Source organism: Poecilia reticulata, linkage group LG3 (assembly GCF_000633615.1).
Source record: "Poecilia reticulata strain Guanapo linkage group LG3, Guppy_female_1.0+MT, whole genome shotgun sequence".
Lineage (NCBI taxonomy): Eukaryota > Metazoa > Chordata > Actinopteri > Cyprinodontiformes > Poeciliidae > Poecilia > Poecilia reticulata.
In genome coordinates, this window is record NC_024333.1 from 18,342,772 (window position 1) to 18,358,312 (window position 15,541).

At 36.2% G+C, this 15,541-nt stretch overlaps 1 protein-coding gene across 3 annotated transcripts; it reads left to right on the plus strand.

The window, feature by feature from the left end:
- The first annotated feature begins 5,703 nt into the window (after positions 1–5,703).
- btbd10b (BTB (POZ) domain containing 10b) lies at positions 5,704–12,677 on the plus strand. 3 transcript variants are annotated; one of them, XM_008405292.2, is made up of 9 exons: positions 5,704–5,811; positions 6,210–6,357; positions 8,137–8,333; positions 8,564–8,876; positions 8,983–9,085; positions 9,619–9,739; positions 10,598–10,795; positions 10,913–11,023; positions 11,653–12,677. In XM_008405292.2, the coding sequence occupies exons 2-9, from the start codon at positions 6,257–6,259 to the stop codon at positions 11,982–11,984; spliced, it is 1,476 nt and encodes a 491-aa protein (XP_008403514.1). In that variant the 5' UTR covers positions 5,704–5,811; positions 6,210–6,256; the 3' UTR covers positions 11,985–12,677. The 3 variants fall into 3 exon arrangements, with proteins under 3 accessions (XP_008403514.1, XP_017159293.1, XP_008403515.1); XM_017303804.1 differs by having other exon boundaries at positions 8,140–8,333; XM_008405293.2 differs by lacking the exon at positions 6,210–6,357 and having other exon boundaries at positions 5,714–5,811; positions 8,140–8,333.
- The last annotated feature ends 2,864 nt before the right edge of the window (positions 12,678–15,541 follow it).

Consider the following 15,541-nt stretch of genomic DNA (forward strand, 5'->3'; position numbering starts at 1 on the left):
TGCAGAGATTATTATTGTCTCTCACTTATTCTAAGCACAGTGAAAATGTAAACTTTGTGGTGAAATTACTTGTGCTTTTGAACTAAAATGAACAATAAACCAAACTTGATACAGATCCATTGCACATGCGTCTATAAATTATAAGATTTTATTGACAATCTGTAGTAATGATCATAGGAAATACATTTTTATTCATGGTCTTAGCAGGTTCACAATTGGATGGTTGGGTTTCCAGGTGTAGTCTCTACAAATGCCTCTCAATACATTAGAAAAGTTTATCCATTTCAGTCTCGTATTTAGTGAAACACATAGATAAGGTCATGATTCACAAAACATATTTCAAGTAGTATTTCTGTGAAATTTTATTATGCTCTACAGCTAATGATAAACCAAAAAAATATATTTCAGATCATTTTATCAAAAAAGGAAACCCAACAAAGAGAAGATATTTGGTACAGAAATGTTATGTTATGACCTAAATATCTTTTCTAAAAAAGACTACTAAATTGACGGTTGTCCAGTAGACAGTTATTGATACCCTTTGCAAGGAAACAAAGCCACAAATGGTTATTGCAAAAGATGCATATGATTGCTATATTCAATCATATTTATGGAAAGTTGAGTGGAAGAAAGAAGTATGGTAGAAAAGGTGTGTGTGAACAACAGGAAGAACTACCGGAACATCCTTTGAATGATTGAGAGTCAGAGTTTGGAGACTTACAAGCCATTGACTCCATTTGGAGTGAGAACTTCAAGACCAAACACACACGGACATGTCCAAGACATGACTTCCAACTGTTGCATCATTACTTAAAGCTTCTCTTGAACCAGAAACATCGGAAGCTTCTTACATTTTTTTATTATTTTTTTATTTTATTTTATTTCCTTTATTTAACCAGGTAAACCCCGTTGACATCTAGATCTCATTTTCAAGAGGGACCTGCAATACACAGCAAACCTGGACTAAGAAGAAAAAGAGTAGATTTTTAGTCAGTCATCTGACATTTTATTTTCAGACAAAAATAAAGTTTAACAAAGAGGACTGCATAGTAACTTAACATCAACACATTTTGTGCTACGTTGTGCAATGGGAAATTGCCCAAGCATGCAATAACATCTTGTCAACCGTTATCAAGTTTCACTAATAAGACTGATGTGTTCCAGTAGAGGTGTTACATGTAGTTATAAAACATTTAGTTTGGCAAAACCGTCTGTTGAGCAGCTCCAAGAAGACCCTGTTGGGCACTGAGTCTGATAGATTTATTGCAGCACTGGGCTTTTCCCCCATTTGACAAGCACTAAATTGTAGTCCAGCTGATATACCTCGGATATCTGTGTTTGTTTGGTTTCAGAAGCAAATGTATGATGAGATCAACCACCTAAATAAATCCAATTTTGCTACATGATCTCTTCAAGTGAGGTGACCTCATTTGTTAAAAAAAAATAACTCCATTTATAGAGTTCAGGGAAAGCGGTGCGTTGCCCCTGCTGTCCTTCCATACCACCAAACTCATAATGCAGAGGCCAGAGAAATGCAGCTGTCTCACTGTAGATATGTCATGCATACAGAAACATACCTCTTACATCGTGACTCTAGTCTTTCAGACAGTAAAAAAAAGACAAATGAAAGACAAAAGAATAAAAAGTTGAAAGAGGTTTTTACAAACCTATGTTTGTCAAACCTATGTTTGTCCTCCTAACCGATGTCCAGGCAGCATTCTTAAACAGTTCAAAGAGATGAGTCACTTCATGCCCATTACTTTCTTTGTGACATGAGGGTGACCCAAGTTAATGATTTACACACAATTCTTCCCATCAGACCCTGACAAGTCCTCTTGCACACCAGCTGCATACCATAACTTAGATGGCTCACATTGTGAGCTCATGAGGTAATGAGAGCAACTTGGTTAAGTATACTACACGTGTGCAAAGAAAATCTGGCCTAGTTGAAAGCACAGGTGGTGATAAGTGCTGTTTACGTACCTAATGGGGAGTGCTGATAAAGACGTAGTTGACAAGTACTTTTGTTCTTTTTCTGAAAGGCAAATTAATTACCGTGTCCTTTTTAAGTATTTATTTTCTAGATTTATGTTTTTTAGCATATTCACACTTAAAAGACCTGATCATATATAGTATAATAATAAAATCATATCATTAAGTAATTTTTACAGACAAACCTGCGTACACTGTCAAAATATTTTTATTACCACCATACAATAAAAATGATGAACATCTGGAATTACATTTTCAACCATCGTATAAAATTTCACTGAATGCTACGTAAAAGAAATACCATGTATCAATACAAATGTGTATGCAGGACGTAATGCTGGAGATTTAAACCACAGAGAAATATGGGTTTCTCGTGGCACCTATTCCTTCTGTCATGTCATAATCATTCCTTTGCCACATTTAGAAAAGATCCCTCATGGTTACCTAATGCACCTTGTGACACCCTGACAAGGTTATCCACAACCCATGCATCACACAAATGTGATGCTAAGCATTTTGAAGGAGGTTATCTGTATGTTTTTCAAATGCCTAGTCATCTTGATGTGATTGATGTCCTGAGTGAATCTACAGATGGGACTTGCAGTGAGAAGCCCCCAGACACCAGATGCGCTGAGTATGCTTGAATTAAACAAAGAATTAGTTGATTTTTACTTCTATTAAAAGCATAACCACACAGGTTCAAAGCTGATTCCAGACAATATTGACAGCTAACTTTTGGAAGTGTAGGAGAATCTGGGTTTTGGAGTTGCTCCAATGACCAAAGATGACTTCCAAAACTGCAGCGTCTACATCTGCTGAGAGCTAAATGTGAACTAAATGAGGGCCTTTGCTTCATTCTCGTACGGATGGCCGAGTTGCACCTCCCTGTGACCCTTACATGCTTCATGAGATGGACCATAAAAATAATCGCTTTGCTAATAAATTCAGCTTGACAGTCACAGCCATTTCAAAGAGTATATGTTTTCACTGCAGTCCCGCTGCATGAGGCATGCCCAATCAAATATATACTCACCAGCAGCAACAATTTTCCCATAAGGTGCATCATGCTAGACGTGTCTCAATAAAAGCCTTATTGTTCAGCCTGGTGAAGAAAATGTCCAACATTTAAGAAAGAAAAGATGGATGGTCAAATGGTGGCTCTTTGCTGAGGTGTTGAAAGATGAGTTAGTAGTGAATTGTGGTAGAGGTGGTGTCATTGCAGATGCCTGCTCCCACCGATGCTTTTGAAAAGTGACATCAACATCAACTGTGAAATTTGCTCATTGATGACCGGGCAGGGTAACCCGGTATATAAGGGAGAGGCGCCTCCCTCACATGAAAGAGTGATCAACAAGTTTGACTTCTTCATCCAGATCGAAACGGGCCTGGTACTGATAAAGCTGCCAAAACGTTTGCTTTATGAGGACAGAGAGGCTGGTAAGAGAGCATTTTAATGTGGATAAATTCTTTAAATATGACTTTGTACAATATGATTCAAAAACATAATGCATTTAATGTTGAGTGGTAAATACTCATAAAGTTTATTTCATTTGTTTCAGCGATACAAAATGTCTGCATTAAGGTACTTGGAAACATTGGTTCTGATCCTCTTATTTACACATATCCTTGCAGAGGCAAATTCAATAAGGTAATCAGTCCTTTTTCTTAATTCATAACTTTGAAACTGAAAATGATCTATTTCAGCATACTAACCCAAACACATTCATGTATAGGCAGAAATCACAACTATACTGGAGTAGTTTTGTTTCTGTTTCAGCAGAAAGCGATCCATCAGCGAGGTACAGTTTATGCACAATGTCCAGGAACACAAGCAAGTTGGAGAAAGACAGGACTGGCTTCAAGAAAAGCTGAAGAAAATTATAATTCCTAGCCCTAAACCACAATATGCAAGACCAGGAAATCCTAAAAGTCTTCCACCAGAAAATGTTTTCAGGCCAAACACATGAAAGAGCTTAAGCCTTTTGGTATGTGTTTGAATATTTCACCAACCAAAAGCTTCATGTTTCAAAGCTTCATCTAATTTGTTTGTTTGTTTGTTTATTTATTTAACAAATTTTATTTTTATGCAAACCTCTATTTTTGTATTTTAAATGTACAAACTTTTTAAGCATTTTTAATTAATTTATTTGATTTACTTCACCTACATTTACCAACAATATGAATACAACTATTGAAGTATTTTGTCTGGCCTTATAGGCAAAGGGAGGGGACTGTTTAATATTTCCTTATGCACTCACTCATGACGCACTTCAAAACTAATTTTTGTGTATCTTGTAATATTAAAGGACCAATAGCTTGTTTTGTATATTCTGATTTTTTTATGTTATTCCACATAAAAGGAAATGACTGTAAAGTAACATTTTAAAACATTAGAAAATTTTAATTAGAAATACGTATGCTATAACAGACCTATATCAATTTTTGCTGTTATTGACTTTTTCTCACGTTTTGAATTGGATTAATGTATTTTCTTTTGGATTTTATGACTGAAATTGATTTATATATATTTTTTATAAAAGTGGTGTAGAAATAATTGATATAACTACTGCTACACACAGCTACATCCATTAAAATGTGTTATGCTTATAAAGACAGAATAAGCCCGTACTTAACTTTTGAATTTTCTTATAATTTCACTCTTGCTGATTTGGTGCATCTCTATTACTTTGAAATTTCATCAACACTTTTTTAAAATTAATTATGTGTAATTTGTTTGTCATTTGAATCAGATTTTATGACATATTATACTTACAAACAGGGAAATGGGCTGTATGACCTATATAAAGTGAAGCCTGTTGAACTTTGTTCTCCTGACTTTTTACTGGATATCTGGTTGAGCTTCTAATTACTGTGATTGTGTTGTTTACGATATGCTTTGTGTAAGTTTCAAATCGAAAACATAGGGCACAGAATGGAAGAAAAGGGTGCAAAAAAATCTTCAAAGCTTGTGGTTTGCTTAGCAGGAGCTCAGGATTAGAGTACAATAACTGGTATACAATAATAAGAACAAGAGGAAAATAATATAATTAAACAATGTTATTAGTGATCTGACCTACAGTAAAATAGTTGCAACTCAGATAATCTAGTGGGAATTTGCTCCATAGCAGAGATGAGAAAAGGAATAACAAAGAAAAAAGTGAATAACTCTTTCCAGCCATAATGCAAACACTATTTTAGTAAGCAATTGTCTTTTGACTTATTGTTCTAGTGGATTTATCTATTTATTGTTGTGTGTAAAAAAGCACCAAGGAAAGATAATTTATCTTGTGTATGCAAAACATTTTTAAAAACTTGTTACTAACTTGCAACAGTAAAATACCAGCATATTTCAAGAATTAAAACTCACTTTGTGGGCTAAGCTTTATTGCAAATTATACAACATTTTACAATTGCTATTTTTAATCTATACCAGATATTAAGATTTAGAATAAAGCTAAAAATAATTGCAATTGTTGCCTTTTTTTTCTAACATGAAAAACATATCCAACATATCGCGAGATCTGGTAGTTGTTCTTCGTTTTATTTCCTTTTAAGGAGACAATTGAAATTCTTGCAATACTTAAAGAAAACAGTAGCTCAGCTCATTCTAAACTAATTTTAATGGTCAACTGAGGCGTTTAAATTTATATAGTGAACAAATAAAACCAAACCGCACACCAGCTAAGATTCTTGCTTCGTCTACGTCAGCACGTCAAGGCGTCAACCGTTGTCACGTTGTACGTCACCTGAGTGAGTGTTTTGAAAGGGATGGTTTGCTATGAAGCTACTGGGATTATAGCGGAAACCGAAGCAAGATAGGTGTGTATTTCATTAATTGTGTCTTTTCTTTTGATAATATTAACTCACGTATGTGAGTCATTTTGGTGTAAATGTGGTTTCCGTACTATTATCGAAGAAAAACTGATTATAACTTATTATTGAACGGCTAACAAAGCAAGCTAATGTTAGCAAGCTAAGTATGCTAAGTATTTAGCCCAATCGTGGGCTGACTCAGCCTACAGAAGTGTTTCCTACGTTTTATTCTCAGTGGTTCAATTTGTATGTCGTTTAAGCACGCAAGGCCATTAGGTTTGTCTTGCATAAAACATGTAGTCGTTTAAAATTAATTTCGTAAGGTAGTTTAGGGTTTTCCAGAGGCTGACACTGACAGGGGGAGTGAACTGACTTGTTGATTTTTACCCTTTACGGCTGACCAGATAATGAACGGTGAAAGATCCAGACCAGACTCCCCCCTGTTCGGGTGATGGCAGCACGTCTGCAGTCATATGACAGTAACTCTAGTGACACGGAAAACTGGGAACGCGTAACACCGAACCGACCTCGCAAACTCTGCAAGCATTCGAGGTGAGCACAATTTGAAAATCTGCGACATCTTCTAAAACTGTAAAATAAAGAAAGGAAAAAAACGTCTAAGCTATGGATATCAGAGTTCATTCTGAAATTTTACTTTGTCACGCATCTCTCAAATACTTTTAGAAAAAAAAAAGGTTTATATAGAGAATACATTTATTCTCTTTACCTTCTTAATTCCAACTCATCAATAACAATTCTGTTGCATTTAATGTGAAAATAAATGCTTTAGAGTATTCATGTTTAAATAGGAGTATCCATTCTCAGTATTTTAGAGATTGCATAATGTTTACTGAAGTTATTCCTCCATGCAACTTTAGGGAACAAGGATGTTCAGTATTTTAAGTCTTTTACCTAATGTGATTTTGATTATGGAGGCACAGAAAATTATAAACAATGCAACACTTGTTCTCAATGCAGAGATGTATTTTTTTTAACGTTCAAAAGAGATTTAGGAATTCTAACTTCACAAACTAAAATGGTACATAAATTAATTTATTTCTTAAGGGATGAAAATATTAAATCATTGAAAGTAATAAGTTGTCTGTTTTCTTTAGTTGTAGCATTTTTCTTAATTGTTTTTTCATTGCATTGTGCTTAAATGTCATCTTGATTCAATTTTGTAATACATTTTTTAACTCTAGACACATTTCGCTACAAGATAATAAGATATATTGCCCTATTTTGTTTTTGTATTTATTTTGTTTATTTCTCAGACCTGTAGTCTAACCTGGTGACAGTCAGTTTGTTTGAATAACTAAAACTATTATTCAGATGCACTCATGCCACTGTTTTTGTTGGTTTTCGCTAATAATCATTTTGAGTATCTTACATTTAGTTTAAGTTGATTACTTACCTGTGACCAAACAGCTTGATCATGAGTCAGATAAGGAAGTAGATGTGAGGGTAAAAGTACAGGGTGGCCTTTTTAGTTTTTCTTTTTTTGTTTTTGTCCCTTTGTAATTTGAACATTTTAGAATGTGGTCAGTCCAGTTGTACGAATGATTACGGGTGCTCTGCTTAATGCCTCTTATAAAATCCTATTGGTGCAAACATACAATGCAAGTATTAAAAGAGTGATTTACAACCTCTTAAAAGTAGATGTGTTTAAACTCTGATCATTTTCTGCTTTGAGTGACTTTCTGATTGTGTTAGTGTGGAGCTGCCCATTTTGCCCTTTTGCCATGTCAGCTTTTATGTTTTGTCTTGTATCTGACGTTTTTAGCCACTAAATAGAGCCATTTACCATAGGAAGTTTCATATCAACCATTCATCAAGGTGTGCCCACCAGGGAACATTTTGTACATGATGCGATTGACAACCAAGAATTTTAAGTACATTTCTATAATGTGCTTGACGGTAGAAAAATATGTATTTATTTTTTTGTTGTTGTTGCTATGAATAAAAATCTGGCTTAATTTTGAGTAAATGTATCCAGACCAAAATAAATGGAAATTGATGTAATGGGGAAAATATATATATATATTATATACTATTTCATTATATGGGATCTTTAAAAAGTGTCATGACTATCTTGATAATTCATGAAAATACTTAATAAAAAAATAAATAAACTGATACTCAAAGAGTAAGTACATAGAGTCGGAGACGGTGTATTCACTGGGCAAAATGGGACAAAATAGTAATTCGTGGAGCCAAAATAGCAAGCGGTGTATTAAACTAGAGCATTCGCATTGTTACAACTTCAATGGAAATGTTTTGGCCTTGAGGAAAAGAAGGAATGAAAATTACATGTGGTTTTCTCTTGAAAAGCAGCAGTCAGGCCAGAGCTTCTCGAGTGGAGGCAGAACAGAGGAACATGAGCTTGCATGGTGCCAGTGGGGGTTGCGACCGCTCACGTGACCGCCGTCGTTCCAGCGATCGCTCTAGGGACTCCTCACATGAGAGGGAAGGGCAACTAACCCCTTGCATTCGAAACGTCACCTCACCCACCCGCCAACACAACAGTGGTGAGTAGAGAGCCTGCGTATAAGTCATGTAATGGTTCTCCAGCTCCTGTCAGTCAGTATTGAGAGCAGCTAACTGAAACCCAAAGCTCACTTGTGGTTTACACATCATAAATCCAACAAATAATGCTTTTTTTATTATTAAGTAATGCATTTTAACCTGAATGCTTACAGTTTAACTTATGCTCCAAATTAAAATTTAATTGAGAAACTGTTGTTCCTTTTGTGTGAAGATCGAGAGCGAGATGGTCCTTCATCAAGGCCCAGTAGCCCCAGGCCTCAGAGAATCTCACCCAGTGGTTCCAGCAGCAGCGGAGTTGTGAGCAGTCGCAACAGTAGCTTGTCCAGTTCTGACGGCACCTTCAAAAGTTTGGGCGTCGGAGAAATGGTTTTCGTCTATGACAATCCTAAGGAGGGTGGCGCAAATGCCCCCGTTGGAAACCGAAACACGAGAACCTCAGAGAGAGTCACTCTGATAGTCGACAACACACGCTTTGTAATAGACCCTTCCATCTTCACTGCACAACCCAACACCATGTTGGGCAGGTACAGCACAATAATACTCACTGTCTGGTGTAGTTTTTAACTAAATTAAACATCAGATGTTCTTCCAGCTGGATTGAGAATATAAACCTGAGCTTCTTTGTTGCAGGATGTTTGGCTCTGGAAGGGAACATAACTTTACAAGGCCCAACGAGAAGGGGGAGTACGAGGTGGCCGAGGGCATCAGCTCAACAGTTTTCCGAGCAATTTTGGTCAGTTTCCTTCTAATGTTGTCTCTATTTATTTAAGAGCTTGTAGACTGAAATGTGTACATAATACAGCTCGTGTGTGCTTTTAATTACTCCTAAGCTAAAACAAATCTCCTTTAAAGTGAACTCATTTTCATTAGAAAGAGAGTAATAACAGGACAGTGTGGTCAAACAGTTTGTGACGATAAAGATGAAAAGACTGGATTATTCTGCTCAGAGCTCCAGCTATCACATCCAATTACTTTACAAAATGTTGTCTCATACTTTATTAATTATTAACTTTGAAATTTTCTTGTGTGTATCTGAATGTTGTCTACAAATAACCTACCTGGTAAAAATGTAATTAACAACATACAGTAAGAGTTTTAACTTGTGAATCTCTGATGTGTAAAATACACAACCAAAGACAAAGTGTTTCCAGGTTACTTATGTCACCTTAATTAAAGCTTTTGGTTTACGTGTGTATATTTTATGAGTTAATGGCTCCACTGTGTTTGATACGACTGTCTTCTTTGTGATTTTTATCTAATTAACAGGATTACTACAAATCTGGGATAATCCGTTGTCCAGATGGAATCTCCATCCCTGAGTTGCGGGAGGCGTGTGACTATCTATGCATCTCCTTCGACTATAGCACCATCAAATGCAGAGACCTTAGTGAGTTCCCCAATGTTGAGGTTTTTACAGTCGCACATTAAGGCATGCAGCTTCATCATGTTCATAGCACTTTGTCAAAAGAGGGAAGAAAAACACATTTCATCGGTCAGAGGGTGCTGTTCCAGATTTCTGTGGATTGATTTAATTTAGACTCAGACAAACTCGAGAAAAAAACGCTCAGAAAATTTATCATGACTTTTGTTTTTTGATGCAGTAGCTAGAAGAAGGCGGCTAAATCCTTGGTGCCTTCAGTGTCTGAAAGCTCCTTTTGTTCAGCACTGCTAAACATTGTAGATTAGGACTGTTGACAGCTGCTGCAGAAATGCTGCCAATTGTTTTGACATGTTTTGGACAGGCTTAGTTCTACTATAGTCTATTTAAACACAGTTCACCAGTACAGATTCAACTTTCAGGACAACGGTTGCTCTTATACACTAAAAATAAATTTTGGTCAAAGTGTTTTTAAGTATGCATATTTGGAAAAAAAAATGAGCAAAAAAAAAGTATTTTGAGATTTCTAATACTCTAATGTGAAAGCAGGAAATTAAATCATTTTTGGAAGTTTCCATAACACTCTTTTCTCTGTTCAAGTCATTTTAAAAGTAATTTAGGTTTGAAAAAACACATTTGAAGCACATGCATAATTCCACACTTGGACAAATTTGCTGTTATTTTCCATCAATGATGATGTCTATTGGTAGTGTAAGTAAATGTTGTTTTTTTTTGTCACTTTTTTCCTAAACCTTTTCTAAAACAGGGCGGCCAAATGGCCTATTTGAATGATCTGTGCATGTTTACTGCTTCAGTGACCTTACTGAAGCAGTAAACATTTAATTTTGAACTCGTCCCTTTTTCCAGGTGCCCTGATGCATGAGCTGTCCAATGACGGTGCTCGACATCAGTTTGAGTTTTACCTCGAGGAAATGGTTCTGCCCTTAATGGTGGCCAGTGCTCAGAGTGGAGAGAGAGAATGTCACATTGTAGTTCTGACAGATGATGATGTGGTGGACTGGGATGAAGAGTATCCACCACAAATGGGCGAGGAGTATTCGCAGAGTAAGTGCCTGCCTGCTTCTGCAGAAAACAGACACTGATGAGGTTTTACAATTTGTGTACACAGCAGAAATGTGTGGTAAATTTAATTTAATAACATTTTATTTATTCTCATTGCAGTTATTTACAGCACAAAACTGTACAGATTTTTCAAGTATATCGAGAACCGAGATGTTGCCAAATCAGTTTTAAAGGAGAGGGGACTGAAGAAAATAAGGCTGGGTATTGAAGGTATGCTGAACTTTCCAGGAAAAATGTGTTCTGTGTTTTTCCAAGTATAGTGAGACTTTTATGAAATGTTTGCTGACTGTTGTGGAAGAATTTGACTTCATGATTTAAAAAGTGCACTGAATGTTTGACTTGGAGGCTTTTTTTTCTTTTACTGGAAAAATTAGGATTCAGATTTTGGTTGCTTAGTTGTTTTAATGAGTCAAGGTTTAATTGTTATCTTTTATTTTATGGGATTGAATTAGTGTGTTTCACTGATGTCGTACTAATTCACTTAGAGAAGTAATAGTTAGTTTCAGGGTTTAGATAAAAGGTTAGCAGGGATAAACTAAGGTTAAACATTTCTTGTGTTTTCAGACTTTATTCCCTATTCTGTTGTCTTTTCTCATTCTTTCATTCATTCTTTCCTTCCTTATACACTTTCTTTCATACTTTCATCCTTATGTCTTCAACTCTGCATTATTCCCCCCTCTGGTATGTTTTTTTTCCTGATAGACTCCCTTTCTCTCCTTCCTTTCTTTCCTTTTCTTTTTCAGAAATATCTGGAAAAGGAATTTGAAATATGGAATTTTACATAAAAAGTGAAAGAGTTTTAACGTGAAATAAGAACTGCATATATTCTATGTCAACAGGTTACCCCACTTATAAGGAGAAAGTGAAGAAGCGCCCAGGGGGTCGCCCCGAGGTGATCTACAACTATGTGCAGAGGCCCTTCATCCGCATGTCCTGGGAAAAGGAAGAGGGCAAAAGCCGACATGTGGACTTTCAGTGTGTAAAGTCCAAGTCCATCACCAACCTGGCTGCAGCAGCTGCAGATATCCCCCAGGACCAGCTGGTTGTGATGCACCCTGGCCCACAGGTGGATGAACTGGACATCCTACCCAATCACCCACCCAGTGGGAATCACTACAGCAACAACTACAGCAACGAGCCTGATCCTGATGCACCTTCACCTGCTGTCTGAGGGCTCTGCTCCTCTCTCAATGCCTCTGCCCCTCTCTTACTCCTCTAGTCCTTTTCCCAGCATGCTGCAGCATGGAGCTCCTGGGGCACCATAACCATATTGCCTTGACACCTCCTTTGCAGCCTTAGAGCCTCAAAGAACCAGGAAGACTGTAGAAAAAGAAACACGAGGAAACGGAGACTGGTACATGAAAGAGTTCACTGTTGTTTTCATTTATTTTTTACTTGACCAAAGGAATTTATTTTTGTTTGGAAACAAATCTGTAAAAACACTTAGTATTAATATTATTATTATTATTATTATTTACATTGTTCTTGTACATTAATTTGATGGGTTTGGCAGAACACTTGTGGTGTCATTGTGTCTTCTTGATTTTGTTTCACAATTTTTGGAGTGTTCTCCTCAATGTGCTTTGAAGGGAGGACTTGTGAAATCAATCCAACTGGTCATGGGGGATAAAAAAAAAATCAGACATAACCATTTAGTGTCATGATCTCCAGCTGAACTCCTCACAGATGTCTTCAAAATCCTAGCCATGGGAAATGTAGTCATTGGCTGGATTTGATGTGATGTTATGCTCCTGCAGCTAAGATATTCAGCAGAGCACAGGCTGTCGTGGTCAGTTTGTTTGTGCTGAGCTTGAATTTGTTGTTTAAAACTGACATGAAAATAAAGGTGAAATATAAACATTCATTATGTATGAGCCATAATTACACACTTTTGCACACTTAAGTGTTTCATCAGTCCTTCAAAAAGTATAAAAATGTTGACTTTTTGAAGTTGCATTTTTCATTTCTCCATCTCCCTCATAAACTAAAATTAGAAATAAAAGCATTTCCTGTGAAAATGCAGCATGAATACTCTAAACTGAATATTTTTAGTGAACATTGCAGAAGCATTTGAAGTCAACTTTCAGAAGATTTGCAGAAAAATAATAAATTGGCAATAAAGAAAAAGCCTGCAAATAGAAAAACAAGAGGAGTGAAAGCTTTCAGTCAAAGGAAAGATCCCACCCAAAGAGTATTAGAAATTTGTGAAGAACACTTTAGAAAGCTAAACTCTTCAGGTCACAACAGTTGATAAGCTTCAATGAGCTAAATGCTAATTCCCCCATATCTGCACCTGTATGGACTCTCCAGAGATATGGGGAACATCAGGCCACCCTACCTTCAATTAAGCTTTGTTTATAAAAGAAAATGTGTACAAAAGTTAGGGTTACCACCTTTCAGAAAGTAAAATAAGGGACATCCACCACCACAGTCTGTGTCTAAGTAGAACTTCTTTAATGTACGAATATTTATGTATTTACAATTTGTTCTTGAGATAGCCAGTTAGATTATTTTTACTGATATCGGTGTCAGCTGGTGGTGATATTGGAACGGTGGGCTAATTTATTCAGATAGGTCAAAAATAACATAAAAGCTAATGAAACCTTTTGCAAATAGGCTTTCAGTAACTATTTTAATACACTGCGCTTCAAAAGGAGGGTTGTAATGAAGGTTTTAAAGAGGTTTGGAAGGAGTGTTGGAATTAGGGTTTGAAGGAGCATTAGAAGGAGAATTGTATTTAGGGTTTGAAGAAGGATTTAAATTACAGCTGGAAGGAGTCCTGGATTAGGATTGGGAGTGAGTTTTAATTATTATTATCATTATTAAAGTACAAAACACTCCATATAAAAGCAAGATGTTGGAACAAAAAACTCATGAGATATTTCATGAGTCGCTATAACTTATTCTCACCACATGTGGGCAGTAGAGAATAACTTGTTTATAATAAAAGTCCACATAATAGTTTCATTTTATCACAGGTTTAAATGTGTAGTGTTTGTTTCATGATACAGTGAGTTCTGTGGGTTTTAGGGGTCTATTTAAGGATTTTATTCTCAATAGTGTAGACAGAATGGCAATATAAATGGTGTAACATTCAAACAGTCTGCCTTCCCCAGGAGTCAGCAGCTTTTCAATCCTAATAGCAATTTTTTTTTTCTCCAGTTTCTGGTTAAAAACTATCTGGAGCCACAAAAACCTGAAAAAGTACACGACTCCTTGAAAAAAATAACAGCATGTACAGTTGTTGTGGATAAATTAGGAACCACATTTTTTTACGTGTTAGGTTTTGAAGCAAACAAAAACAAAAAATTCACACAAAAAGGAATGCATTCATTTTTCTTAATAGGACTATATTCGGGGAAAACAAGGGGCATGAAATATGTACAACTTAATTATTTTTAAGCACTTTTTTCTTTTATTTTGGAACATGTCTTGGTTCTACATCATTTTCAGCCAAACCTCTGTGAGAGCCACAGGTTGCAGACTTTTGGTTTAACCTCTTAAGCTGAAGCGAATCCACTCAGACTTCAGCCCACAAGAAGCTTAGCAGCAGTCAGAGCTGGAAATAATAAACCTCTATGGGAATTTGTACCCAACACATTTATATACTCTACATTCACTTTTTCACAACTTCTGTTTCAGATTAAAATGTTTCTCTTATTCTTATGTTACAAAATTTTTCACACATTACAGTAACATAGTTCGATTTTTGTGTAATTTGACACGGCGACCTGTGAACCAAACTAAAAGAAAATGGCATTTAGAAGCCCATTTTAATTGTTGAATGCAAGTTTGCTATTTAGAGTTAATGACACTGTTATAGTTTTCAGCTTATAATTACAGAAGCACACATGAGTCAGGTGGTTTGAACCCATTTCCTCTCATATACCACACAAACCTCTTCAGGGAGTTTGTGTGGTATATGTCACAGTCTCACACGGCCAGATTACATTAAGTTAATTTAGCAAATACTGCATTTATTTATTTTATTTATTTATTTTTGCTGCAGCCACTTGTTAATTTAAACAATTAATGTTCAAGCCAAACTTTTTATCTATTAGTGTGGTGAACATTTTTAGTCAGGAGTAACAGCTTAAGCTTTAAAATGGATACAAAGAATTTTCCGAACATCAAATGCAGCCTCTCAGTCTGTCAACAGCTGGCTGAGGACAGACGCTGGTGTCTTCTAATTTAATATAATTCAGCCAAAGAAATGCGAACATGGAACTTAAGACTTTGCTCGTCTCTAACCATCTGCTTTTTTGCAGGATTAGATGTCGATACGGCACATCACAACGTGTGGAATTTAATTTTAGACACTGTGGGTGGTTTTAAAATGCCGTGAAACAAACAATGGGAGTCTCATCTGTGATTTAATCTGCTGTGTCCATGTTTTTTTTTCCATTTCTCAATCTATCATTTTCATCTATGCCCAAAGAACATGATAATTACAAACCATAAAAGTTTCACACCATTAACTTTGAAACATCATCCATCCGTCCATTGTCCATATACCGGGGAGGTGCCTGTTTCCAGCAGTCATTGGGCGAGAGACGGGCTACACCCTGGACATGTCGCCAGTCCATCGCAGAACCATACAGGACAAACAGCCATGTGTGTACACTTGTGCCAAATGGCAATTCAGAGTAACCAATTAGCCTAATTTACTTGTTTTTGGACTGTGGGAAGAAGCTGTGGCCCCCATAGAGAATAAATGCTTGTTTGAGA

What these genes read in the sequence shown, in the direction of transcription:
- btbd10b (XM_008405292.2), top strand. Translation starts at nt 6,257, where the DNA reads ATGGCAGCACGTCTGCAGTCATATGACAGTAACTCTAGTGACACGGAA. An exon ending in CCCAACACCATGTTGGGCAG is followed by an intron (nt 8,877 to 8,982) that starts GTACAGCACAAT and finishes TCTTTGTTGCAG; the next exon opens with GATGTTTGGCTCTGGAAGGG. An exon ending in AATAAGGCTGGGTATTGAAG is followed by an intron (nt 11,024 to 11,652) that starts GTATGCTGAACT and finishes CTATGTCAACAG; the next exon opens with GTTACCCCACTTATAAGGAG.